Raw genomic sequence first — 13,047 nt, 5'->3', positions numbered from 1 at the left:
CTACCTCCTTTATTAGACTAGACAAAGACAGTAGGAAATTTAAAATCAAGAAAGGAGTTCGACAAGGAGACACAATGTGAACGGAGAGTACCTAAACCATTTACGATTTGCAGATGACATTGTGGTCATAAGCCACGATCCCAAAGAATTAGAGGAAAATCTTAATCAGTTATGCACAGTTAGTAAGGATTTAGGACTAAAGATGAATATGGCTAAAACAAAAGTAATGATGAACAAGTATGCCACAGAAAGGGAAATAATGATTGAAGGAGCAGTAATTAAAAAGGTGGAGTCATATACTTATCTGGGACAAGTTATTAGCTGTAATAATGATAAATGGCTGGAAGTCAAGAGAAGAATAAATTTTGGATGGATAACATTCAGGAAATATAGTCACATACTGAAGAGCAATATTCCAGTTTGTCTGAAACGTAAAATAATGAACCAATGTATACTCCCCACCATGACTTATGGAAGTGAAACTTGGGCACTCACCAAAAGAATGGAAGAGAAGCTGAGAACTACACAGCGAAGAATGGAACAAATTATATTGGGAATCAGACCTGTTAGATAAGAAGAGAAACATGTGGATTAGGCAGCAAACTCAAGTTAATGACATTCTTATCAAAACTAAAGAACTAAAATGGTCCTGGGTAGGACACATAGCTCGAAGACATGATGACAGATGGACTAAAAAAATAACAGAATGGTACCCAAGAGGAGCTAGAAGAAATCCTGGAAGACAAAGGCGGAGATGGATAGATGAAATTCATGAGTTTGTGGGTAGTAAATGGATGGCCAGTGCTGAAAACAGAAGGAACTGGAAAGTTGCTGGAGAAGCCTTCATCCTGCAGTGGATTGAAAATGGCTGATGATGATGATTATATTAGAATTATATTGCACTAGCTGGAAAGTGCGAATTGTTTTTATGGTTTTGACCTCCAGAAATGTGTTTTAGAAAATATAACAGAGGCGTTCAAAAAGATTCCTATAACGGAATATATGATAACTATGAAAGTGTAGTGCATTCTCTTGCTGGACCGCATAGCTGGGAAAGCTACGCGAAATTTACTTCCAAGGTCTTGGAATGATTTACCAAAAAAAAAATAAATAAATAATGTGTTATTGGGTTCACATTATGATATTTTCACAGTACCTCAGTTTATTCCTATGGGATGCAAAATACGTACATAAAGTCGAATTTATGCAAATTGAGTATTACGTAAGTCGGGGAGTGCCTGTATGGGATTCCACAACAGATGACTCAGGAGATGCTCTATTCTCACTGCTGATCATCGTTGATGAATGCCATGGTGTCAATAACACGCTGGTTGTATTGGACACTGGAGGACTGGAAACAAGTGTGCTTGTCAGATAAGTACAAACACCTGGTGTAACATGCCAACAGACACCTTCATGTATGACACAAGCAACATGATTCCATGGACAGCATGGCGCCCACTATCCATTTAGGTGGCAGTGGTTGCTTAATATGGAGCATGTTTTGCTGGAAAGAATTGGTACTCTTGATGGGTATTGACCAATGTTTCCCTGGTGAGCCCTGCTGGCAGCTCTTAGGAGATCATATGCACTATGCATTTTTCCCCCCCAGACAGAAACAGGATCTTCCAAGACAATGGGGTGTGTCATCGGGCCTGGACTATGCACAAGTGTTTCAAGGAACATACTGAAGATATCAGCCATCTTGATTAGCTTACCAATTCGCTTGACCTTAATCCACCTGATTACTTGTGGGATGTTTTGGAACTGGAAGTGAGATGTGTGGATACACAACCATCATCTATTCTGACACTGTATAGCCATGCAGGCAACATAGCTGCAGATCCCTACTATCTTGAGACATCTAGTGGAATCAATGCCTAGGCATATAGCAATTGTTATCTGTGTGAATGGTAGCCCAACATTGTATTAGGTAGGTGGTCATAATTCAGTGACAGCTCAGTGTATATCTTAATGGATATTAACAAATATCATCACTTCCTAACCTGCACTGATTCCACAATAAGTTGTAATTCTGGAGGATTCATTTGCCAGAGGAATAGTGAATATATTTGTTTGACAGGGATAAGTTGAATAGGACCAGGGCATATCTGCTAAGGGCAAAGATTAATGATATATAACAATTATCTTTTTAGGGAACTCCAAAGATGTCAGAAACATAAATTAAGAAGACTAGTTATGTCAACTGATGTGGCCCCTAATAGGAATTTCAGAATTGTGTAGTTCTGATATATTGTATTCAGAATTTGATGTGGTAAATATGATGTGTGCAGGAAGGATAGACATGACAGAAGGGGAGGAGTTATGAACTTTAATTTCCAGGCATATAGATCAAAATGAGCATATCCAATATGTAATTATTTTGAGTCAATTTTGTTGTGACATAAGTATTGAGAAAAAAATTAGAGTGGTGGTACATTATAAAGTAGATGATTGTGATGAATATAATTAACATCTTTACAGATAAGTGTGAGTCAGAAAATTAGAACATATTATTATGAGGAACTTGTGGGGTTGCCAGTTCCTAGTTGCAGGACATTTTTGAACTTGCTCAGTGATTCCTTTTTATAGTAGCATGTTAGAGATAACATGGAAAGAAATATTCTTGGTCTGTTTAACAGCAAGGATTCATGATATATTAAGACTCTTTTAATTATATAAAGGAATCAGTGGAAAGCTGTCATCACAGTGTATTTACATATGGTCTATCTAAAGAAAACTGTTTAAAAATGAAAGGGGAAGTCTTGTTTTTACAAGAGAGAATGTAATGGTCTTAGATATCTAAGTCGTTTTTAGCCGAACCAAGTAGTAATTTTATCAAATACAAATGCTGGATGGGAAATGTTCAAGAAAGTTATTCTAGAAGCTATTAAACTTTTAATTCCAGTGAAAGGGCATTGTTCAATGCATATACGAAAATATATCCTCATGACCTTAATGCCTGAGAAGAAAGATGCAGGTAGCATCTCTCTCTCTCTCTCTCTCTCTCTCTCTCTCTCTCTCTCTCTCTCTCTCTCTCTCTCTCTGATTTAGGTATCTACAGATGAGTAGAAGCAATGAAGAGGGCCATCATATGAAGGCTTCATCCAAACTTGTCAAGACAATCCCAATTTTCTCTAATGTATCATTGGAGATGAGTGTTGGCTGCTTCAATATGACCTAGAGATGAAGTGTCAGAGCATGCAGTGGATTTCAAAATCATCAAGGCCTGAAAAGTTTTACAGAAGTCTAGGATGAAGCCGATACTGACGTGTTTTTCAACAAACAGGTTGTAATTAAGAATGAATTTGTACATGGAGGGGTAGAGTCAGTGCTTCAAAGAGTATGGAAGTGTATTTCCCAGGTGAGATCACAATTTTCAGAGGGAGAGAAGGGGGCAGCTGGTTCTTGTTGCACGACAATGCCCCACCCATTCCATACCAGTTGTGAAGGCATTTCTGATGGAACACTGCATTATACAGATCAGCCATCCACCCCACATCAGCCATCAAGGTGAAAACTGCCCTCAGAGGGAAGAGATTTTGGGATGTTAAGGACAAAGAAAAACAACTGCCAAACTGAATCAAAGGCATTCAAAGATGTGGTTGCTGCCTCTTTTCAGCAACTTTTAGAACACTGTAACAAGTGCATTCATTCATTTGGTGATAACTTTGAATAAAAATAAAACCATTTTTGAGCTCCTTCACTTTGTGTTCTTTTTATTGTACCAGTCCAGGAACTTTATTTCCACACCTTGGACATTGACTGGAATGGTTTATAATGTCACATAGATTAATGAAAATGTAACCACCACAGTGCTGCTACCTAAAAGCCAGCTGACATTTCTCTACTGTCCTTAGTTGATCCCCTTAGATTTTGAAGACATTAAGAAATGATTCTTATGAAACAATTTCAAATATTGTGACATTTATGCATACCATTATTGTGAGGATTAATGTTCATGCCATTAAAATTTTAAAGTTTCTTTTCTATGAGAGAAGGCTTCCAGTATGTAGTGATTAAATTAAATGTACTGTCTTTGTTAAAATGGAAGTATTTAGAGGTTGTGTTAATATATAAATGTATAATAGAGTTCCCACCCAAAACGCTAATACATCAGTGTTTTGATTTCATCATCATTTTGTATAAAATACTTTAAAGCTGTGCATTTTAGATTCTGAATTTTCTCTTGACAGGTCATAAACCCTATCGGGAATCGTATATTTACAGTGACAGCTTAGATCTGGCTTGGGAACAAGGCCAGAGGAATATTTCTGCCCACAGAAATACTCTTCCAGGTAGTGTTGGCTTGCTGAAGAAATCAAGAGGTAGTAGTAGTGAACAGAGAGTCTCTGTTATTAGTAATGCTTCCTCTAACACAACATCAGGAATAGTGTCTGATAAAGTTCAGAGCTTGGATGAGAGTGAAGGTAATTTAAGTGCATTTTCTTGGGTTTTTTTTTTTTTTTTAAGGCCAGAATATTTCTTCAATTTTCACCTAATTTTAATTGGAAAATTTGCTTTAATTTAGAAAACTTATGTAATTTAGACAAACTATTGGGACTTCTATGTTTATATGAACAACATATGGAAAAAGCATAAATAAAGTAAATATCCAAACATTTCTGACCCTGCATCTTGCCACATCTGGCCAAAAATGGCTGGATGTGGCAAGTAACTGTTTGCATCACACTACTTATTTGCCATACCTAGTCAGAAAGGCACATTTATTCAAACTCAAGTTTACAACTAAATTTGGGACTCGTGCATCTTTTACGCAAATGGAGAAATCACAGGAATAATTCCTGTAGTCTCCTAAAATAGCTTTTCTGACCAAATAGAATATCTGTATTATACTTTCATTGCACTTTATACTTTTGTTGCACTTTATTGAACTTATTAAACAGAACCTAAAAGATGAAATATTAATATGCATGTGCAAACTATTTAAATGAAACAAGAAATTATATAAACCATGTACAGTATATACAAAATAAAAATAAGATGGGACAATAAAAAAAATAGCTGGATGCTTTTTATATAAAATTTGTGCAGGACAGTTCTAGTAACAGTAATAAGGATAATGGTATTCAGTGTTTTAGAATTGGTGATTTTCTGATATGTCTAGCATTGAAATGGCTGAAGACATGATGATTAAATCAGTTGTTATCTCTTCTCCCCATTAAAGAACACACGAGTAAAGATTTTTAGTTACTATGAAGGAAGTGTATAAGCAGTGTGAAATTAATAAATTTTTTTTTTTTTTTTTTTAGTAAATTTTATCAAGTATAATATCCATATTATACTTTGGTTGTACTCTTACTTATTAAATGGTGTGCAAGCAGAAATTAATGATGTAAATATGTATTTAATAAATTTAGTCGCTAAAGGAAAGGAGCTAGTGTTCCCAGTAGTTTGCTGTTTTTTTTTTTTTTTTTTTTTTTCCATATATTTTGTGATTTAAATAATTTGTAATTTTGTTTATACTGTTTTTATATTAGAGCAACATCTTTTATTTTTGAGTTTATTAGGGTGGAATACAGACAAATTAAAATACATTCACACATTCATCATTCTCACTTAGCATAACTCAAAATTGGATTTACCTACACAGCAACAAATATTATACTCTGTGGCTTATAAGGCAGGATCTAATTTAAACCATATTTTCACGAGTTTCTTAGTAAAATAACCAATTGGCCAAATCCATAATGTCATTGCGTGATAATTGTTTGTTCACTAGCATCATTTCTACAGGCATTGTTTCTTATATTTCTAAGAAAACTTATTATATTAATGTTTTCTTAGCAGAAAAGCAAAATCAACTTCTGTTTTAAATCTACTGTAAGAGGTACTATCCAAAAGTTTCCCATCTTATTTTTATTTATTTTTTAAATTAAAGTTTCAGGTATTGGCTATTCAATGGCTTCTCCTTTGGCACATTACTTTTGAAGTAATGCATGTTGCCATTCCTGGATGCACTTCTGGAACCTTTTGAATTGCCTCTTTTGGTTTCTGTTGAATCTCCAAGGTTACTAAACCTTTCTTTGAGTTTACATTTTAGGCTTGAAAAACAAGAAATCTCAGGTGCTAGATCTATAGAATAAAGGGGTAGAAATCGGGGCCAAATTATCTTAACCAGAAAATCACATAGAAGGCAGTGTGAACAGTTGTTTACTATTTTGACTTTAAATTGCAGCAACTGATCCCAGGTGCATTGTTTTAAATTGAAATACCCATGTGTTTCAGCCTGACAGTCTAGTATGGACACTGTAGATCAATCATCCTAATGGAACAAAGATAGTGATGGCTAAAATAACGTTGAAGCAAGCTGCTGATGAAGGTATTCTGTCTACGTTTTTGATTTGACTTGAAGATTTCTGGAAATTACAGTTTTATAAAAGTCTACTTTTATTCTGGATTTCTGTCAGATTTGTCTCCCCACCCACAATCCAAATATTTTTAGGCATTTATCTCAAATTCGGTTTTTCAGATATGGATCTATCGAAATGGTTGATATCGAAACGGGAATAAATAAAAATCTTGACACACACATACACACTTTCATATCAGGATATTAAAAGATACTTAATAAACTTTGGCCTGTGTTTATGATAGGGAATGTAAGGCATGTGATCTAGAGCAATCATTTGTGATGGTTAATTTTTTTACAAATGCTTTTATTCTCTTAATAGTTAGGGAGGCGTAGTTATTAGCCTAGAACCAATTTAGAAATATAGAAAACTTTTCATGTATAGATAATGTGTGTACAGTCTTAACAAGTAAACATACACAGTCACAGAATCCTTGAATTCATATACACCATTAAGAAGGTACAGCACGAGGAGGATTCTGAGATACATGAATAATGAACTAGCTAGTGTGATTGAGCAGAAAAAACTGGTTAAGAGGTATGTGAGTGCAAATAACAAAAGAACAAATGAGATCAGACTATTGAGTGATGGGTGTGGGAAAATCTTAGAAAACCAAGTTAATGTTGTTGATGAATTGAAAACAGGTGCTTTGCATCTGTTTACAAAAGAAAGGCCCTGCATGGCGAGGAAAAACTGTGCAAATGAAGCTGGAAAGCACAAAATGAGGAATATTGAAATTTTAGAAATTATTTATTAGAAAAACGTTTAAGCTTAAAAGTCAAGTATCATTCCCGCAGTTCATGGCATATACCCACTAATTTTGAGGTAGGCAGCAAGAGGGTGCATTGAACCATTAAGGTTAATTATGAGGATGCCACTGAACTCTTGAAAGATTACATTAGATTGAAGAAGTACTATGTATCACCAATATATAAAGGCAGTTCTAAGTGGGTAACTATTGACCAGTTAGTCTTCTTCAGTAGTAGAGAAAATCATGGAGGAAATGATCAGGAATGCAATGCAGGCTCATTTAAACAGAAATGGACTTCAATGAAACAACATGGTTTTGCAAAAGGAAAATCTTGTTTGACTAATTTGGTTAGTTATGTTGACAGAGATGCTCATGAGCTGGTTGCAAGAAATAACTTCAACATTGCTTATTTAGATTTCAGCAAAGCATTTGACTCGCTCCTGCATGAGAAGTTGCCTGTACAAGCTGGAACATATTGGAATCACTGGGAAAATCCTTAGATGGATTGCAGGAGGCAAGAGCATTGTGATTAATGATTATTCTTGAGATTGGGCTAACATGTGGAGTGGGGTTTCCTGAAGATCAGTACTGGGACCACTGCTGTTTGTGATTTTCCTAAATGATGTTGAAGAAGGGATAAAGGTTGTGTCAAAGTTTTCAGAAAATGTCAAGATGAGTAGAGTAGTTAGTGATAATTGCTAAGCTGAGCTGCTTCAAGATGATTTAATGCAGCAAAATGCAAGATCTTACACTTGGCAAATAGCAATACCAAAATAATTTGCCCAAATGGGGGATTGAACTAAAAATAGTAGAAAGAAGGAATTTGGGAGTTACGATATGGTTGGATATGAAGTTCTCTGAGCAGTGTAGACAGGAGCAAGGAAAGCCCATGGTGTATTGTCAATTGGATAGGAGGGGGGGAGCATAATCCCACTGTGTAAGCCAATTGTGAAATCACACTTGGAATACTGTGTTCAAATATAGAGGGTATACTTGAAAAAAGACATTGAGCTGCTTGAAGGGATCGGTCTAAAGATGGCAAAAACCCCTGGTGAGATTGACAAAAGGGTATCTGTATAAGGGAAAACTTTGAATATGTTGGTTATGGAGATTGGAAACTATACACATAAAAGGAGACTTGAGGTATGTATAAGGCTCTGTGAGGTGAAAGTAAAATAAATTAGGGTGGAATTTTCATTGTTATAAATGATTCCAGAACTGGGGGTTAGATTTCTGAGGTTTGGAAAAAGTTTAGACTGGATTGCAGGAAGTTTTCTTTTAGTTACAGTTATTAATTACCGGAATAAGTTACTTTTTATGGCTGACTATGGCTTATGGTTGAGGCTGACAGCTTGGAGAAATTCAGAGGTCAGTTGGATAGACACATGTGTGAGGAGGGAGTCAAACAGTTAGTGTATTTTATTATTTATCTGGTTTTATTTTTAATTAATTATTGTTATTTTTTGGCCAATGCAGTAAAAACTTAGGGATTCCTTGTACCACATGTCTAAATACAGTTGATTCCGGTTATTTGGGACACATCGGGACTAGTGCATTTTGGCCTGATTAAGTGGCTGCCCCAATTATCTGAAGTTTCACGTAAATAGTTAAAAATACAATGGACGCCCGCTTTACAATTGGTTCCCTGTACAATCAAATCACGTTACGATGGACTTGCCGTAGTCAAGTACCGTTCACTGTGTAGTAAGCGCTGGTCATTGTGATCACATTTGTGAATTGAATTTTAATTCTATTAAACAGCGATTCTAATTAGCGAAAATAGGAGGAATATTATCCACAGGCTATAAAAGTAAAATATATTAAGCACAAATTTACCCTTTATTACCTTACCAATTAAAAAATTAAATGATACGTGAAAATCGGAAGAATATATGTGATAATCAGAATAATTAATATGAACATACTAGCTAGTTGACATTTCTGGGTGGGGATTAAAATTTAAAACAGTAAAGAGATAAGCAATCAATAATAAAGAACACAGCACACACAAATTGCAAGTAACACAATACACACAAGTGAGAATCGAGTAACAAGTTACAAAGCTTTAAAAATAGGAATGAAGAGAAGATTCTGAAAATTAATTTTTTTATATGAGTGAAGATTTCATGGAAGTGTAAACATATTTCACCCTAATAACCCACAGAATTCCAGCTGTCAATATTATCGCAAATTCTGTAAGATCGAGTTTACTATCCGTTTATGATAGATTGCACTAACAGAAAAGCTCAATAAACAGGTGACTGCTAATTGTTTTTATTGTTTTATGGTTGTGACCTCCAGAAATCTGACCGAACCACGTGGTACGGTCAGAGACAATCGTAGTAATTGCCAGTGCTGTGGTCTCCTGCCCCAATTAAGCAAAGTAAACCCTGGTTATTTTCTCGATTGGGTTCTGTTTTTTAAGATTTGCCCCAAATAAACGGCTGCTCCGATTAACCGGTTGCTCAAATAACCGGAATCCACTGTATTTCCAGATATTCCAAAAAATATCTGGAAGGTGCAGCTTATTTGAGGATTACTTAATTTACTTTAGGTATTTTTTCCCCCCCATATTTTCTTGGTTTTAGACACCTGCTCTAGAATAAAAAAGTTTTCTTCAGTTTTGTGAAAATGTATTGAAAAAGTGCCACTTATTTTTCATGTAAATTGTTCTTCACCATGTAATGCTCTATGGCTAGTTCTTTATCATTTTTATTATGTATATGGTTGTAAAAAAGCAAAGTTATTATTGTGTAGGTAAGGAATATATCCTGTATTTTATATATTTGAAAAGGTGCTACATATTTATGTTAGATTTCTTTTAACAATGGTTTATTTTTTAATTTCAGTTGCTGTTTTTTATGTAGCATATATCTGTAGGACTTTGTTTCTTTTACTAACAAAAAGAGGCTTTAAAATGCAAAAATTTTCAATAGTTAATGTTACACAATTGAACAAAATACAGTACTTTTTTTTAGGCTATATCAATTAAAAAAAAAAAAAAAAAACATACAAGTGCCTGGTTTGAGCATTATGGAACACACATCAACCACTTATATACAATCATTAGTGTTGTCACATTAAGGGGAATCTGGAAACTTTTTTGGTAATACCTTTTAGTTTATTTTTTATATGGTGAAATATTTATGCTGAAAATGGATTTTTATGGCCTTCTTTCCCAAATTTGTTTTACTTGTGATAATGATCTATTTTGGGGCTTGTATTGCTATGAAACTATTTCATTCTTCATTTTAGAATCCTTTATATTTTTCTCCCATGTTTTAGTATGTTTTGGTTTTTGTGCTTAAATTTTTGGTACCAGTGTTAGTGGTAATAAGAATAATAATAGTCTACTACTAAGTTCCTTATATATTTTAGGTAACAGTTGTTGCTATATCATGGGATTTTTCCTCCCCCCCATTCTCTTTGAATTTATTGTTATTTCATATACCTTTTTTATTTGGTTTTCTTTTAAGTAAAACATTCTTAATTGTATGACTGGATTCTGTTTAACAGAATCTGTTCATTTATCTAAAGTTCTTTTGGTTAAAATTATTTAAATATTTTGCAGTGAGTAAACTTATAAAATATGTGGAATATTAAGACCCAAGTTATGTCTTATGATGTGCTTGCTTTTTCCCCCCATCCCCAGATGATTTAGATATGGAAATCATGATAAATTCTCCTCCTCTACATCGTTCTTTAGAGTGTATATCTGCAGAAACAGATAAACATGAAAAACCGGCTGAAATTCATGGGTGTGCTTCTAAACATGCAGAAGGTATTCTTACAGAACAATTATGTAAGTTTGCACTTTCTTTAATGTGTTGCTCTTAATATGCATACAATTGCCCTAGTGTTTCATATCAGTGCAGTAAAATATAATTAATTGGATTTTATATGGTAATACTTAAGAAGTTTCAGCTCCTTTTCTTTTTAGTTAAAATTTCTCATTTTCATAGTATTGCAAATATTTGTGGGATACATTAAGATGGTAGTGAAACCTTTTGAGGATGATGTGCCAAGTTCACTCTTGTTCAGAATTTCTGGTGCCAGTATTAAATTACTGAGATCTGGTGTCTTACACGAGTCTGTGTGTATGGAAAGTACTTGCTGTTATTTTGCAAATGGGTTTTCACAGTGTGAGTGAGGTTTTGAAATGTTTAGGGAACTGCACTTAGCAATTAAACTGGAACACAGGGAAATCTGTCTGTCTCTATGATGACTTTTGGAAGTTATAATGATGGGGTAAATAGTTTATGGTAATGTACATGGACACTGTCATAGACATTGTTAGATTGAGCTTATACTGCAATAAAAAATGTATGCCTGCATTAGTGATTGTGCAGATTTATTTTTTGTTTCATTGAAGTTACAAGCTCCTCTGGCTATGAGAGATTTAAGCAAAATTTATTTATGAAAATGGTGGACATTAATGACTAACCAAATGGAAAGTTTACTGGGCTCATATTATAAGGTACCTATTGAATTTTGTATTTATTTTATGGAAAATAGGGTTCCAAGAACCCTATTCTCCATAAAATAAATACAAAAAATGCTTCCTGAAAAGATAGTATGTATAATACTATAAAATAATTGATCATATTTGGTTTAATTTTTTTAAAAATTTTAATTGAAGTAAATTATGTGTATGTGTTTATGCAAAATTAGTTATTTTTTAAGCACATTCAGTAGTACAGCATGTATATTTTAATTTTTGTGTGATAATATTGTATTTAACAGAAATTCTATAATCACTGAATAATATCAATTACACACAATAAAGAATTCAGCAAATTAGATGTGTTAACAAATATTATTGATAATTGCCAGTAAACTGATATATAGAATTCTTTGTTGTTGACCTGTAGCCACTTGAAATGCTGCCACTGGATTGCAGTGGCAGCATTTCTATCCTGTGCTCTCCTCTTTAACTGTAATAGTTCCCCTTGACCATCCAGTACAGCATATGAATTATTCTTCCTACCATTTTTCTTTTAAATAGCTACCTTTTTATCAACAAATCTTTTCCTCTCAGAATATGTCCGATCTGTTTCTTTTGTCTTAGTGATTGGAAATCACTCAGCAGGAGGGAAAAGGATGTGATTATTCCTCTTTTCAAGGCTTTGGTTAGACTGCATTTGGCATTGTATTCAGGTCTGGAAACTGCACCTAAAGAGTCATAGAACTTTTGGAGAGAGAGTTCAGAAAAGGGTGACCAGATTAATGACAAGTGCAAAGCAATGCACATATGAAGAATGGCTTAGAAGGTGTGAATTGCAAAGTTTGACAATTAGACATATAAGAGCAGATCTAATTGAGGTGTGTTAGGCACTGAAGAGATTGAGAAAAATTAATGAGAAAGGACCTCATTAATGAGAAAGGTTCTCCCTCATGGGCAAGACAAACAGGGGACAAATATAAAATCTCAGGGAATAACAGAAGATCGGATTTCCTGAAGTTCACCTATGGGCAATGAGTTGTCGAACATTATCCCATCATGGTGGAGGTAATGAGTCTAGTTAAGTTTAAAGCAGAATTGGATGATTACTTTGTGAGAATGATAGTGGTATGAAGATTGTTTTATTTTAATTATTATTATTTTATTTATTTGTTTTTAGCTGATGTAGAAAAAAGTTTGCTTCCTTGTGTGATATGGTCTTACTGAATGAAGCACATTTCATATACTACTTGTTTTTAGCTGTTTTTATTTCCTTCTCAAAATTCCCATTCAGTAATTCTCTAATCTATTAAAGCTTCTATTACCATAGCAGTTATTTATTTTTTTTATTTTTATTTTTTTAAAGATGATGTGAATCTAAACAAGTCTAAAATAAATTTAGGATTTGAGATTATGCAATAGCTAATGCTATTTTGCCTTTGTAAATTATGAACAAATAGGCAGACTTTCTCATTCTCTTA

The 13,047-nt window shown here is 34.1% G+C and overlaps 1 protein-coding gene across 5 annotated transcripts in view; it reads left to right on the top strand.

The window, feature by feature from the left end:
• The window catches only part of ex (FERM domain containing expanded), a 329,475-nt gene that overhangs the window by 297,201 nt on the left and 19,227 nt on the right, over positions 1–13,047 (top strand). For all 5 annotated transcript variants that reach the window (XM_090369513.1, XM_090369514.1, XM_090369512.1 and 2 more), the window contains 2 exons: positions 4,197–4,430; positions 10,778–10,927. In XM_090369513.1, the coding sequence (XP_090225639.1) occupies positions 4,197–4,430; positions 10,778–10,927 (384 nt within the window). The remainder of the gene's footprint in view (positions 1–4,196; positions 4,431–10,777; positions 10,928–13,047) is intronic.

Source organism: Mastigoproctus giganteus, chromosome 3 (genome assembly GCF_048544385.1).
Source record: "Mastigoproctus giganteus isolate SK-2022 chromosome 3, ASM4854438v1, whole genome shotgun sequence".
Taxonomy (NCBI): domain Eukaryota; kingdom Metazoa; phylum Arthropoda; class Arachnida; order Uropygi; family Thelyphonidae; genus Mastigoproctus; species Mastigoproctus giganteus.
Note: the sequence above shows the minus strand (reverse complement) of the source record. Positions and strands in the feature narration are given on the sequence as shown.